Source organism: Mercenaria mercenaria, chromosome 19 (genome assembly GCF_021730395.1).
Source record: "Mercenaria mercenaria strain notata chromosome 19, MADL_Memer_1, whole genome shotgun sequence".
Classification (NCBI taxonomy): Eukaryota; Metazoa; Mollusca; class Bivalvia; order Venerida; family Veneridae; genus Mercenaria; species Mercenaria mercenaria.
In genome coordinates, this window is record NC_069379.1 from 30,427,742 (window position 1) to 30,444,471 (window position 16,730).

General features: G+C 33.7%; 1 protein-coding gene across 1 annotated transcript; it reads right to left on the reverse strand.

The window, feature by feature from the left end:
• On the reverse strand, positions 1 to 16,591 carry LOC123543161 (multiple epidermal growth factor-like domains protein 11). The gene is made up of 20 exons (XM_053530963.1): positions 14,576 to 16,591; positions 13,607 to 13,727; positions 13,121 to 13,245; positions 12,477 to 12,787; positions 12,066 to 12,203; positions 11,261 to 11,348; positions 10,906 to 10,970; positions 10,615 to 10,651; positions 10,061 to 10,164; positions 9,466 to 9,591; positions 8,269 to 8,417; positions 6,657 to 6,792; positions 6,174 to 6,302; positions 5,721 to 5,823; positions 5,144 to 5,220; positions 4,787 to 4,921; positions 3,976 to 4,101; positions 3,074 to 3,234; positions 2,437 to 2,572; positions 1 to 2,048 (listed from the first exon to the last, which is right to left on the reverse strand). Exons 1-20 carry the CDS (start codon positions 16,587 to 16,589, stop codon positions 1,965 to 1,967), a joined length of 4,365 nt encoding a protein of 1,454 aa, XP_053386938.1. The 5' UTR covers positions 16,590 to 16,591; the 3' UTR covers positions 1 to 1,964.
• Positions 16,592 to 16,730: the final 139 nt, after the last annotated feature.

Consider the following 16,730-nt stretch of genomic DNA (forward strand, 5'->3'; position numbering starts at 1 on the left):
CTTGATTTACATGCTTTTATTTCAATGTAATAAGACTAAAGGTACATTTGTATATTACAAAGAAGGGATTATTTTCAAAGTTCCTATCACCTTTTCCGCTGAATACAAGTTTGAGGCATATTTTTTAAACTATAAAATGATGTAAAATATAGTAAAAGATTAAATTACAAGAAACTCTTATCTACATTATGTATATTTCAAATCGAAAGAAGTAAATTCGAATAAAAAATCTTCAACCCGAAACTAGCCCATTTCTGCCAGACGTTAGAAATAATGCGTTGCATATTGGATTTAAAAGCTTTAACTTTTAGTATTTGGTAATTTTACAGTTATGTAATATCTGTAACATGAGATACTGTATCCTAATGACATACAACAAATAAATAAATAAGTACAATAGCCTACAGAGCTTAGATGATTATCTTAAAGAATATAAAGAAGTAACTGTTGCTTTTGCTCTATATGACATTATATAAAGGTTACAAGGTTAGTTTTGTGTAAAAGCTATACTATGTTAATGTTCACCGTTACTGAGACTGGTATATCTGCGAAGTACATTTACTGCTATATACCATCGTCCAATTACGCAAAAATAACTTTCAATTAGAAAGGGTTTATATATTGAAACAATTATTTTTTCAGCTTGATGAAGTATTTGCAGTAGCTAGTAGAAAAAGCCAGTAGACAAATGCCTATATGGAATTTGAAAGCTTCGGATTTTTCGTTGTTTTTTTTAAACAGAAAAATCCTATCGTATACCGATGAGACAGGCCGGAATAATATAATTCAGTTTTAAGGAAACAAAGTTTTAAAACATAATATCGTTTTAATTGTATTTGTAAGCTTAACCATTACATTAGAGAGAAACATATTTTCCTGTTCACCATTTGCACATTCTTTGAAACCTACAAACTACTACGCAAGAAATATCATTACAACTTTCAAGAAATATCATTACAACACTTAAATTTACATATAAACCTTATTGAAAGATAAAATCCAAGGATCGAAAAAATTGATATTCATGCATACACATATAATGTTGTGCATAAAACTTTTAAGAATACAAATGAATTTCAGTTAGTTCCAACGAAAATGCTATAGACCAATTCTGATTTCATGTGTTTCAAAACAAATTCACAGTTACTGAATAACCATTAATTTTGTTGGATACGGGAACTCCATCACATTTAACAAGATAAAAATGTATTGTAAGCCAACGTTGCTTCTAACGTTAGATTTTCCACATTGCATGTTCGTGTTAATATGAAGAGCAGATATGCTATTTATTTTGTTGTTTTCAACGTCGCAACGAAACATTTATTATGTTATTATTAAATAAATTGTTCAAAATAGACACACATTGTGTACAAAATAGTGTAATGGCTTTACAGATATACGGCAAAAGTTTTATGACACAGTGAAATAATGAAAATAATAATGATAATGATAATAGTAATGGTAGTAACAATTTATCTAAAGATGATAACATATTTGGCTATAGCCAGTCTAGCATATGGTTCTTTAACATAATATTGTAAAATCATTACGTATATAACATAGACAGTGAAGTAAAACACATGAATTGAAATAAGGCATAAAGATCAGAAGAAATCAATCCTTTGTGGCATAAACAGTATGTAGCTCAACGAAAACAGTTTAAAATCTAGGCAATATCAAAAGATTAAAATATGTACAAATGGTTAAATAACAAATGCAATTTGCAATCCGCGCACAAAAATCCTTAATATATGTAACAACTACCATAATAGTAATACTTTGAACTCTAAAACGGGGCTGTGTCCATCTCCTCACAAGTCTGTCATCAAGCAGTGATTATACATATATATTCACTTCGTCCTTACATTCTATAACCGATATTTTTCTGTACACTGAACTGTTGAGTGTTTATTAAATTTATATATATATATATATACTTTCTTCTTCGTTTGATAAGCGGAACTCTATGTTTTCATTTCAAAATTTGAGTAGGAATCAAACGAACGTATATATTCATTTACACATTTGTGACAGAAGATGTACTGGTCCTGAAATGAAAGAATTTTAAAATACATGTTCAAGCACACCGAAAGCAATCCTTAAAACAACATCGACGTTCAGATGCTTAACAAAATAAAACCCTCTATAAGATATGTGTTAAAATAAAGCACAATGGTCACGCGCTTCTAATGATAAAAAGACGCTTTTGTGCCTTTGTAAACTGTCGATGTATAAATAATTGAAAATATGTCTACCTAGAAGAATTTCACCGAGTGCAATACTGCATTTATTCGTTTTTAAAGTAGTCGTTTCAACCACTGTTAATGACCTTATGGAAAAGTAAGTTGACAGTGACATTTACATTTTTTTTAAAAATATATTAAAGAGAACTTAACATTCTCGACGAAGTAAAATATTTCGATGCACTTCACTTACTTTATTTGGTATTGATTTGTGTCGCCTATACTTGATTTGTCGAATTGTGTTCACAACGCTTATTTCTTGGTCAGTTCGTATCTTCTCCAGCAGAATTGAAACGACACAAAATATCCCACTTTTCTCCGCCCCAGTGCTAAATAGTGAATGAAATTACATGTTTTTGATTGGACAGGGTTATGGATCAATGAAACCAAAACTTTTGACAATTATTGATAAACTTTTTGTATGACAGTGGCCAAAAGCAATATCTAATAATTTCAGGTATTTATCCTATTCAATCAACATTTCACAATAGTTGAATTTCTAAGTTACTACTTACCATATCAAATCAAATTATTTAGTTGTAGACAAAAGAGTGTATACATCTGTGAAAAGCTTATACGACAAAATCTCTATACGGATATAGAAATTTCATATTCGAACACAGACTTATAAGCACAGATACTTTTATATATCAATTTAATGGACTTGATAAAACATTAGATGAACGATCAGCGTCTGTATTTAGTGTTTTAGTGTTATGAGCGAAGTTCACGCGAAATTCATATGGTAATTATGCATATCAGTCTTTCATTATAATGATAAAGACACTGACATTAAAATTAAAATTAAAGTTAAACAGACTATTACTCACAGACAATGCACAAGTATCGGTCCCTTTGCTTCATTACCACTTAACTTTAGTTCTACATCTTTTATAAACTCTACAAACTTTGCTGGTTCTTCCGGAGTGTTCTTGGTATCATTCCAGTGCGTAAACTGAATATGTGGGATAGTCACTTCTTCTGTACCATGCTGTTGCAGAAAGTAGCACAGTATTATGCTACAAATGTAACTGAACACACATACATGAACGTAAAATTCTAATCTAAGTTTATGTAATTTACCCGTGTAAGATTTTGTTCAAAATATATTTATTTACATAAATATAATAATCATTGATAATGCAAGATGGTCGTAATATAACGGTTTACTACGGAATCCTGTTCGTGCCACTTAAATTGTCGCCTCGCCAACACGCGACAACGCGATAATTATCGCGTTGTCGCCTTGTCCGAAAACATATATACATGCCAGATTTAACAATCCTCGCGAGGTTAAGAGGGCGATAATTATCGTCTTAATTGTCGCATGTCTTTTTTAATTCTCGCGTCGTGAAATTGAAATCCAATAGACATAGTTGCGAGAATTAGTAAAACCTCGCAATGTCGCACTGTCGCTTAGGATTAAATTACCGGACGAATTGATCGATGTAATTCTTCCTGGGTACTATTTATCAGTACCACGGTGATTTAGTAAGAAATTATCCCCTACACCGGGCGACAATGCGACAATGCGAGGTTTTACTAATTCCCGCAACTATGTCTACTGGATTTCAATTTCACGACGCGAGAATTAAGGAAGACGCGTGTTGGCGAGGCGACAATTTAAGTGGCAGGAACAGGATTCCGTAGTTTACTTTATTTACGCAGTTAATCTGCTTTTATTCATTGAAAATTTAACAATCATGGTAGACTTTGAAATATGAAGACATACTTTTCCTTTATGTGAAATTCTGAGTATTCGCAGCACATATTGATCTGTGTCTAATTTTTGTTGAGTCTTGACTGTGAACGTTCCGATCTTCACCTGTTGGTTATCAGCAGTGTATGTCCCTACGGTCTGAAAATAGCAAGATGTAAATAAAATCTCAAGGTCGTTACACAAATAAGAAATAAAATATCAAGGTCGTTGTACGAAAAAATAATAGTAAAAAAAAAACTGACCGGCTCCTAGCAAGGGTTCATAATTACCAAAATGCCTGCTATAAGAATGCTTAGATTTGAAGTTTTTATATTTTCTGGTCCTTTGGGGTCAACATTCCATTCGTCTTTACTATCATATAACAGAATTCGGCTAACGCCTTCGCTAGCGGGTGTGACGAGTGTTTTGTTATTTCGTTACCTCTCATGGACAGACTCAATCAAACCGAGTGTGCTATTGTTTGCTTGGTTGCGTTAAATGCTTCAGAAGGATCAAATGTAATATGGAGGAAAGTGGGTTTCTTTGTGTTGTCGGAGCAGAAATAATAAAATGGAACTCATTTGAATCAAGTAGTCTTAGTTAGAAGCTACCTACGGGCTGAGGGACGATTAACGATTACCACAATATGATCATAATACTTTAAATGATATACATTTATTTCGCCTAAGCACAGATGAAGATGAAGATATTAAGCATACATGTGCATGTAACTTGTCATTACTGCATAAACAAATGACGTTAGAAAAGGGGATGCGGATGAGCGCCTCTGTAATTGAGAGGTGTCCAATAACATTTAGGTGTAATTTTTAAAGGACAACTTTACCTTGTCATCGACTGCATTTGCTTCCATACTGACAATACATGAAACTTTCTCCTGAACAATCAATGTTAGGAAGTCAACTACTGTGTCTGGTAGAGGTGTTTGTGCTACCAGGAAACGGTTAATGGCTTTATAACTCTGTAATATCATTTATTCATAATATTTTTCAACGTTTAATTCCAAAAAAAGCTGGTTTGTTCAATGTTTTACTTTAGGTCGTTTACTTGCATTATCTATTTTGTCCAGAAATGAAATGACAGAATATATTTATTCAATATGATGTTGTTTCCTATAACTCTTATTTAATGCTCATTGAACAGGAATTGATTGAAAATCGTGTAACATATGAAAGGCACTTACATTAACGTATACTGCATTTATGAAATCTGAGGAACCCGGATGTCTGTCGAGATACAGTTTTGGTCTGTAACGGTCTCCTGTGATAGTTTAAAAATATTTGCTTTAATATTATAATATAAAATAGATATCATTTAGATACGTACAAGGTATAAACACAAATAATGCAGGTCTTTATCAGAGGTTTTGTGGTGTAAGTGGTGCTGTGCACTTCAAATATAGACATTGATAACGGTCAAAACATTAAAATAAGATTTCGTTCAAGCTTTATTCAGGTCCAGATTGAGCTGAAATGTTATTTATGAATATACATAAGTTATTTACCCGAAATGATAATCGGCAAACTATTACCTTATATAATCACGTCATTCGCTGGTTTTAGTGAAAAATCAATGTGCGAGTTAAGCTACATTAGCGTCCAAAAATGCCGAACTGTCCAATGAGAAGACATTGTACGTAATAACATGGAAATTACCAAAATGTGATTACTGTTCCAATACCTGACTTTGAAAATGTCGTAAATAAATCAATACACGATTTACTATTCATCTCAGAAAATGTCAATTTGACAATGTCTTACCCGGAATATCAGCACCGTCTCTGTTTTTATTTCTCATAGCAATGTTCCTTTTAACAGCTTCTATCTCATCATCGGATCTTTGTTCAACAGAAGCTTGCAGTTTCTATAATTATTCATCAAAACATACATAATTTACGTTAACGGTTTGGCATTTACACAAATTTTGTTATTTTATTGATACGAATATCTATTTCACAAATAAAAAACCATAGGATTGATAGCGTCTTTTAATTTACTTTGACTGCGAAGCAAAGATGTAAGACTATATTGCTGTTTATATATTCTAGAACTGGTCTGCGCGTTGTAAGAATTCAATCATTACTTTCTATTATTGGAATTCTAAAAATGGGCGGAGCAGTTCTACAACTGTCCGTATTTTCATACTGCGCATTTATATGTTATAGCATATATACTACCAGCGACGAATGAGATATCAGTAAAATATGTAACTACCTCAAACTTTTTCCCAAGATGGTCCTCTGTGAGCGATTTCATATATTCAGCAAACTTGGAAGCCTCCACAGCCTTGCTATCAAATGTCAATGTATGCACCAGTGCATTGTGAAGGTACTGATATTGTTCCTATATATTCAAGGTTAAAAACTAAAATTTTGATTCTAAACAAAAATTTGTTATTATTTCTGACTACATTTGATGCTACAATACAAAACCAAATATGGTAAAGAAATCTAGCAAATAACAGTTCGTAAATTAATCGGAGTAACCATTATTGATGGCAGATATTCATAAATTAATTCTTATCTAAATATATGTTATTTTTGATATACATTTTTGAAAGAACAATCAAATGAGTTTTGAAGGAGTAAGCAAGAATAAATCAGAGATAAAAAACCCATACAAATTGTAAATTTATCAAAATTTTGGAAAGCTTCATTAGTAACTGTTGTTTTAACAATCATTAAAAGTATCACTCACGGCAGTTTGCACCATGTTAACCCTTTGTTCCCTCATATTCCTTACAAATGCGTATATATCCACTCCGCCTTCAGCCTCACCTTCCTCTGTCAGACTATCTAAAGCAATATACGTGCCTGTTCTGCCAATACCAGCACTGAAACAGTATTTTATGATATACCTATCCTTTTGTTATCTGATACACCTGAACGTATCTAAATCACACAACGGTTGAATTGCTGTTTTTTCAGAATGGATATTTCTTAATTAAACAAGAATTGATAAAATCTTTTTCCGAGTCATTTATTAAGACATGGTGATCTCTTAGAGTTTGTGTAATTATTACTTTTACTACATGCTTGAGTATGTTGCCAAAATAGTTTTATTGATTATTACTTTATTGCAATATTCATTCCATTGCAAGATAAGTAGAAACAGTTGTAATTTTACACTGTCACATGCACACATATTTTTGTTGGAACTTACGTCACACCGAAAACAAACTAAAGCTATCACTGAGGGTGATGAATATACCCCCGCACGCACTGGCACAGTATATTGCAATTTGACGCACACAAGATTGCATGATTATATGGACTGTATGCATAATTTATAGACTCTGTGTATTTAGTATAGTAACAAAAAGAAAGTCCCATAACTCTGCAGAATATTTTTTCTGAAAAAAAAAACCTAACATGCAGCATGAACAAGTAAGGTTGGTACTGATCACTTGTCTGAAGTTTCATAAAAATGTGTTCAATGGGTCGGGAGATTAGGAGCGCACACGATTGCATATGTAGACTGTATATAATATATTAACGAAAAACAAAGTCGCGTGACTGTGCAGAATGATTTTTTTCCTGAAAAACCTGATATGCACCATGCACAACTAGGGTTACTATTGATCACTTGTATAAAGTTTCATTAAATTCTGTGCATGGGTTCAGGAGATTAGCGCACACAAAATTGCATATGTAGACTCTATGTTACTTTATTCTATAATAAAAAGGGTCCGTAACTCTGCATTTTATTTTCTGAATGAACCAAACATGCACCATGCCCAGCTATTTTTGTTACTGATAACTTGTGTGCAGTTTCATTAAACTGTGTCAAGTGGATGAGGAGAGTTGCTGCGCACAAGACTGCATATGCAGACAGACGGACAGATAAACAAACTGACAGATAGACCGACAGACAAACAGATAACAAACTGCAACCTAAAACCAGTATACCCTCCCCCCTTACAACTTCGTTATTCGTCGGGTACAATTATAGGAACTATGGCAACTTGCCAGACTGACATGGCGGACATTATTTCAGGCATTTGCTAGCACCTCGGTAAGGTAACCGACATTCAATTGGGTGGTTTTTCTTACATAAAATAATTCTATACCCGAAGCGAGGTGTCAAACCCACAACAATGTGTGTTACATACAAAATTAAACTTAATTTGGCAAAACAACATGCACTAAGGTATACTCGAAGTTAAACAAAATTATATTGTCTGATTATGAGACTGTTTTAACTATCAACTATTGCCTTTCATCATGGCCACATAGGAGCACAGCAGAAATATCTCCAGAAAATATATAAATATACCTGAACTTTGTGTACAATAAATGTATACGATTACCTGCAGTGTACAAGGATAGGACCTTCTAGTTCAGTCTTAACACTGTTCACCCTCTGACAAAATTCTATCAAGCTTGTGACATCATCAGGCGTGCCTTTATCTGGCCACGCAGTAAAATGGACTTGAAAAATAGTCCTTTTCTCCGAGTCCTGAAATTGCTAATTTGTATATCATATCACCCTTTTAAAACGGCGTGTTTGAGTACTAATTACGTTCTGTTTAATTTTTCTATACAAACAGACAAAAGCACTCATTTAAATATTTTAAATAGTATTCATAAAATACGTATGCTCCTCATCCGTATGAAGGGTCCCGTAATCACTATGGATATGACCTCTGACTTACTTACCTAATAAACAATAGGGTCATCAACTTCATAAGTTCAGTTATGGTATCAAGTTTGAAGATACTGGGTATAGTGGTCCTGAAGTTATTGAGTGAAAACAGTTCTTGTGCCCCATTGTCCTTATCCTTTGACTTAACTGGTCTCTAAATTAATAGGGGTCTTTTTTTTATTAAGTCAAAATACGCTACCAAGTGTAAAGGTTCTTTGTCAAGTTATTCTAAAGTTGCCTGTAGAAACAATTTTCAATATTCAGGTCCCCGCGACCTTGACTTATAACCTAGCGACCACAAAAACAACAGGCGGCATCTACTGTATAAGCCCAGTTTGTGTCTAGTGGTTCACAGGTTATCGAGGGGAAACCATTTTTTAATGTTCAGGTGAACTTGACCTTTGACATATTGATTCCCAAAACAATCTACTTCATTCGCTAAATTATGCTTTTAAGTTGGAAGGTTCTGGGGCGTACAGTTCTAATAAAATATGTAAAGTTAATGAGGGGGACCGTTTTCAAGGTTCAGGTCCCTGTGAACTTTTGAGGACACCAAAATAATAGGGGTCATCACTTAATGAGCCAAATCAAGCTAAAAATTAATATTTTGGGCCACGTGTTTCACAAGTTATTGGACAGAAACCGTTTTTAAGGTTAAAGTCCTGTGACCTTGACGTTTGACTTACTGACCCCAAAATATTATGAGTCATTTAAAACAAATCATGCTTTACAATTTGAAGACTCTGGGTCATGGGAGTGTCAAGTTAACAAAAGGAAACCTATGACTAGAAGCAATAGCAGTTCTATAGTTCATAAGCTTAATCATACTAACATACTAACAACATCATAAAGCACTACGTACTTTCTGAATAGTAAACGACCTGATGATGTAGTCAGCGTAGGTTTCTTCACTTTGACATGTGACTTGTATATTGGCATAGAGCAAACTGAACCCTTTCTCAGGCCAGTATTGGTCACACTTCGGTGCCTGCAAAATAGGTGTTGTGATTCTTATTTTAGATAAATATCTTTGCAATATGTTTGTTATAGTCAGTTCATGAGAGGTAAAGAAAATTGTAGAAGTCCTCAAGCACTGTGCACGTGTTTATGAGGAAATTCCTTATAAAAGAACATGAAATGACATAACAACTATACTGAGAGGAACTTTTATAATCAATTTCTAATACTTTTTGAATGATGTTTTGATATCAAAATACATCTAAAGAACACATGGAGTCTCGTATAAGTTGTAGTAACCAAAGCCAAGTTGAAATACAACTCAAGTGTTTAATGTCGATTGCGTTTATGTACTACATACTTAGATTAGGACCGGGTGTATTAATTTTTGTTTTAGAATGAATTAAATGAAGGTAAAGGGTATCAAAGTATCTGACAACAATAGCTGATAATATGTATTATTTATGTACACAAGCGAAATACAAGATGAGAAATCTTACCCCTCCTTCATCAAGTTTAGTCAACATGACAATTTTGCCTACTTTCTCCTGCCACACCATTATCCAGAAAGCAGACATATCTCCCATATACTTATATGTAGGCCCTACAATGGATATCGTTAGTACAATGTTTTACAGAATAGAGGAATGAAAATCAAGATAAAACAATACAGTATTCAGGAACCCTAATTTAAGAAGATAAACCATAACGACGTTAGCACACGAGCTATTTTCCCACAAATGTATTAACACACACAAAATAATTAACTGTATGTTTAGTCTAGTCTTTCTGCAGTTGAGTGAAAAGGAATTATGTGCACAATATTTACTTCGTTCACACCGTTCTTACTTACGAAGTTATCAACTATCAATTTAACAATGATATTTAAATGCATTTTCATCAGTCAAACAAAACTGACGGACAAGTAGCATAAAATTATTAACTTGAAAAGTGTGTATTTAAACTACTAACTTAAAATCAATTTCTTTAACACAGCTATCAAAAATTAAGATGACATATTAAAGGTAAACTTTCCATTTCTCAAGCTACTTACCTATCGACGCGATGTAAGCTTTCCTTTTGTTATATCCCTTAAATATAAATTTATTCTATATCATTTAGAAATAAAAAACTAGCATGAGCATGGCTGCATTTGCTTGTATCAACATTATACTAGTTTGCCTTTAATCGAATAAAAATGTTATATACTTAAAGTCGTATGTTTGATAGCTAGGATTACGTTTTTACTTATAAACTAAGTTTGTAATCATATCGTTTTGCATGAGTCGGAGTGGTAGGTACTTAACTAAAAAGTCATAGATTTAGAAAACAACTGTTAACTTACATCTATATAGCTCGCATTTATATAGTCAGAACTGCAGTCTCTAAGTACAATTCTTGTGCAATCGTCTGAATAAACAATGGTACATTTGTCAAATAGCGTTACGTTTTATTATACATACGAGTACTAATTTTAAAGATTTATAACTTTGTACTTATTTTGATAGTAATAATATGTAATAATCATATTATACATCTTCATACTTTTTCTTTAGTTTCGATAAAATTCATCATATTTATCTGTAATAAACTGGATTAAAAACAATTGATATGTTCTGAATTAGTTTGATATCATTTACTTTGTATTGTCTTGAATTTCAAACAAGGTTTGGTACCAAATTCGTATTAAGGTTACGCACATGGATATATTCCCCTGTAACGATTCTTTGCTATGTTTTCTCTCCTCTGTGAGTCTACATATGGCTTGATAAGTCCAGGCGGCAGTTGCTGGAAAAGCATCAATGAATATTATGCAAAAGCACAGACCGGCTCTCTGGTATCTTATCAGCAAGGTGCAAATTTACACAGCTTATTATTAGCTTTTAAAGTACAAAGATACATGTATTAACATAAATGTATCATTCACATCAACATAAGTGTTAAGTGAATATTGGGAAGACTTTAACGATATAAAACATAACACAAAGACAGAAGCAAACATCATGACGTATGTCTTCTATCTCAATGTAAGGCGCTGTAGGAGTGAAAAAGGCTTTGTCGTAGTTTTCATATTACACTAGCGCAATAACATTTGGCAATGATGTTGTTTAAAGAAACGTTATTCGAATGATTAGTCTGTATTAGGTAAAGATAAGTTGGAATTTCGACATTTCAGCAAAATAAAAACCTACATGTGATGAAAAGAATATACAATTTTGTCTTTCAAATTTGGATTTAACTAGCTCGTTGATTAATATCACAAAAATACTCGACAGGGCCTCGGAATTATTATTTTCATTCGATGTTGAGTGATCAGTTAGATATGAAGACTCATGTAAATATCATCCATTGAACGATTGCAGTTAGTAACTATTAGCTGGATCGGCTGAACGTAACAGAAAGTGGATAGTCTATACGTTTTGCGAATACGTATACTCGTGTAACTTCTAACACATACAAATTATGTGCAGTACAGGATTGGTTCTTACTGTTAAACACATGTACCTGGAATTCGTCAGCAAAGTCATCATTTGTCTTCTTTGATACAAAATCTGGTAATTGATCGAGCATATTTTTTCTCCTTTTCACCGCTGCTACATTGTAATATGTATCCACGACCGCAGATGCTGTTTGTGCTGTAACCTGTGTTATAATAAGATATTATAGTCTTAAACAACACAAAATGATACTACTGTATTTTGTATAATATAAACCTTTGTTTGAAATATGCACAAGTGTAAGTTAGATTTTGAGATCATCTCGACAAATATGTAGCATTCACTCAATGTAATACTGTTATAAATTATTTAAGATTATTAATAAAAACCTATGCATGGGAAATGTGCCGAAACACTATGACAATTAAAACCCCCCAATAAAATGTGTATTTAGCTTATTTAAAAAAAAAGTACCTACAATTTCATGATTGCTAGAAATTGCCGTAAGGTCAATCTCTTCCTCAACTTCCGTATTTAATGTCCCTAGGTGACCAGGGTAATTCTGTGAAAGTGTGGTCTCTGCGACGGAATCTCTACTATCAGTTTTCCCAAAATCTGATTCAGGTGTAGGATCTCCTTGTTTGAGATCATTTTGATTCATAACAATAATATCGTTCTGGGTTTTGGGTTTCTCGTAGTTTGGACTGCTGACTGCCTTTATAGAGGTATTGTCGTCAGAAGACTTTGTCCTTTCAACTTGTTTCTTCGGTTTGTTGGGCACAGCGTACACTACATGTAAAATACACATTTAAAGATATTTCAAGCCTACAATATATGTGTAAAAATTAAAATAACATCTGAATCCGTCAATATTGTATTTTTGGTCAAGCTCTAACTGATGCCTTACTATTTTTGTTATTTCACAATATTTTGTTAGTAAACTTTAAAAAGCTTGTAAATTCAGATGTAAATAATGCTGATGTAAATGCCATATATATTTTACCACGACCGTGACTTAGTTAATAATGTATAAAGATATTGTTTACATTGCCATCCAGCCTGATCATACACTGTCAAATTCTTAAACATTAGATATAAAAACGTAATAGAAGACGTCTTTACCGGGATCGTTTGTTTCATCAGAAATACCACTAGTCATGACTTCACTATTCTTCATAACTACATGATCTGTTTTATCAACTATTTCTGTCATGTCGTTTTCCTCCGATTTACCCATTCCCTTGCGTCTGAAATGCGCATGCAATAATATCAGGCATATTGAATTTTGAGCTTCGCTACTTTCGTAAAAAAAAGAAAACTATATTCTTAAAGAAAACCTATGTCTTCTTGTTGAAAATACAGTGTCGAAACTTAAAACACATAACAGATCGAACAAGTCATATCTTCTTAGGAGTCAAGGCATGCTGTATATTTAATAATTGTAGCGAGTAAGTAAAGAACTTAGAAAAACCTACAAAGAACAAATCATGTTTGCTTGTACATTTTACACATTCACATTTCATTATATTTCAAGTTCCAGTAATGTTTGTAGCTATGTCAAAAAACTATCATCATCCCTCCTATTTCACTTGTAGTGAAAAACCCTACCTTTCACGTAGCACGACAACAACAATCACAGATATTATAATCAATACGAAGACACCTCCCCCTGCTGCTGCCCCAATTGTTACTCCCATGTTATCTCCATCTGGCCCCGTCTGTGTAATGGCTGCAACCGGCAAAAAATTTGGATTTCTATTATATTTTGTATTATTTACTACAAGATGTTTATATCACATTGAACAAATGTTAACATTTTTGTTTTGTATAAAACACTACAATATTTTCAGAATATATGTAACTGATTTAGGAAGGACAAATAATAGCATGCATGCATTTTAATGAATATTTTAAAAGTGCACTGTTTAAGACAAAGGGATTCATATCCGCCTTATTGACAAATTTCCTTAAATTAGAGCCTTATCTTATATAAATAACCATTTCTTCAAACCTTTCAGAGTGTGCTTAAATAAAATGTGTATTTATTACCATCTTTATCGGCTTGTGATTTGCCCTTTCCACGGAAAGAACTGTATTTAGCTTTTCCACAGAAAACGATAAAATGGCTCAGGTGATCTGCTTTACCAGTTGTCTGATAGGCAGTGCATATTTGAAGATAATTAAATACATTTCAAAATAATATCATTTGACGTCATATTATCAAACGTTCCTTTGAAATTTGATTTAATGTTTCAGCAATATCTAATAAACATGGTAAACCGTTTGATGAAACTGTATACAACGACGAATATAAAAGATAAAAGGAAAGAGTAGATTTCATGGAAGCGCAGAGCACCCCAAGCACAACCATAGAGCCATAAATCATAAAGTATACCCGGAACAAAAAGAGACTGAAGCGGAAAAATATAGTAGACGGGTTGCTACAAAATCTAACAATAAATACATTTTAATTATATGAACAATCATGTTAGGATGACGTAAACATTGGCCTATATTCTCACCATCTACTTGAATGTAGAACATATTACATAAAGATTTTATGGTTATTAAACTCACCATTTTCGGAATGATTGCACCTGCTCCCGGAAAACCCAGAAATACAACTATAACATTCGCCATTTCTTCTACATAAATTATTTTCACACATCGCTGTACACGGAATATCACAGTTAGTTCCGTATTTACCAGGAAAACATTCGTCACACGTGACTCCAGAAAACCCAGTTTTGCAACTGTAACATTCTCTATTCCTTTGGCATGAAATATTGTTGCAGTTTGTAGGACATGTTAGATTACAATAAGTTCCGTATTTACCAGGAACACATTCGTCACACGTGACTCCAGAAAACCCAGTTTTGCAACTGTAACATTCTCCATTCCTTTGGCATGAAATATTGTTGCAGTTTGTAGGACATGTTAGATTACAATAAGTTCCGTATTTACCAGGAACACATTCGTCACACGTGACTCCAGAAAACCCAGTTTTGCAACTGTAACATTCACCATTCCTTTGGCATGAAATATTGTTACAGTTTGTAGGACATGTTAGATTACAATAAGTTCCGTATTTACCAGGAACACATTCGTCACACGTGACTCCAGAAAACCCAGTTTTGCAACTGTAACATTCACCATTCCTTTGGCATGAAATATTGTTACAGTTTGTAGGACATGTTAGATTACAATAAGTTCCGTATTTACCAGGAACACATTCGTCACACGTGACTCCAGAAAAGCCAGTTTTGCAACTGTAACATTCACCATTGCCTTTGCATGATATATTGTTACAGTTTGTAGGACATGTTAGATTACAGTAAGTTCCGTATTTACCAGGAACACATTCGTCACACGTGACTCCAGAAAACCCAGTTTTGCAACTGTAACATTCACCATTCCTTTGGCATGAAATATTGTTGCAGTTTGTAGGACATGTTAGATTACAATGAGCTCCGTATTTTTCAGGAACACATTCGTCACAAGTGTCTCCAGAAAACCCGGTTTTGCAACTGTAACATTCACCATTGTTATTGCATGAACTGTTTTTGCAGTTCGGAGGGCATGTGTTATTACAATCAGTTCCATATTTACTGAAACCACACTCACACGTATCTCCAGAAAACATTGCCTTGCAGCCCAAACAATTGCCATTGAGGTTACATGAATTATTTGCGCATCCCGAAGGACATGAAATGTTACAGTTAGGTCCGTATGTACCGTCCACACACTGGTCGCATCTATCACCTTGAAAATTTGGTATACATGTGCAGTTGCCACTACGGAAGTCACATTGGTGATTTACGCAACCGATTCCACAGTCATCCTGACAGGAAACTCCATATTTGCCAGAATGGCAAGAAGAACAATTATCAGATGATATGCAAGCTTTACAATCGAAGGGACAAATCTCGCTGCAGTTGCTGTAAATGTTGTTATATTTACCATTTACACATTTAGTGCATGTATTTTTCGTCGTACAAGCCTTACAATCTAACTTACAACTCTCGCTGCAGTTGCTGTAAATAGTGTTATATTTACCATCTACACATTCGGTGCATGTGTCATATGATGTACATGCCTTACAATCTGGAAGACAACTCTCTGTACAGTTAGAATAAATGTTGTTATATTTACTTTCCACACATTTGGTACAGTTGTTATATGATGTACATGTTTTACAATCACTCTGACACCTATATCTGCAGTCGGAATGTTCAACACTGCTATTCGCGTATTGTTTACCACTGTAAAATCCTTCCTCGCATTCAATGCACATATTGTATGATGTGCATGACTTACAATCATCCTTACATTCATGTCGACAATCAGAATTAAACTGATTTGTAATGATGTCGTGCAGTCTACCGTTATAGAATCCAGCTTTACAGCTGTCACAATTGCTTAATGATGAACAAATTAAGCAATTATTAGGACATTTTTTGCAGTAGTCTCCATAGTATCCCGGTTTGCATTTTGTACAAGAGGTCGCACCTGTACACGTCTCACAATTGCTTATACAGGCATGCAGGCAGCGTTTGCCGTAATATTCAGCAATACATCCATCCAAACACATATCACTAAATGACCCAACGCGCTGACACCGTTCAGTCCCACCTTTACAACAGTCACACCTTTTACATTCATTTAATGTTTTACCTGCAACAGAAAGCTAACCTATGTAATGTATGTCTGTCAAACCGAAAACTAGTTTATA

Coding starts and splice junctions, on each gene's coding strand:
- LOC123543161 (XM_053530963.1), bottom strand. CDS start 16,589: ATGTGTTTGGATGGATGTATTGCTGAATATTACGGCAAACGCTGCCTG. Junction 10,165..10,614: donor AGCTTACATCGCGTCGATAG/GTAAGTAGCTTG, acceptor TATCCATTGTAG/GGCCTACATATAAGTATATG. Junction 3,235..3,975: donor GAATTTCACATAAAGGAAAA/GTATGTCTTCAT, acceptor TTTCTGCAACAG/CATGGTACAGAAGAAGTGAC.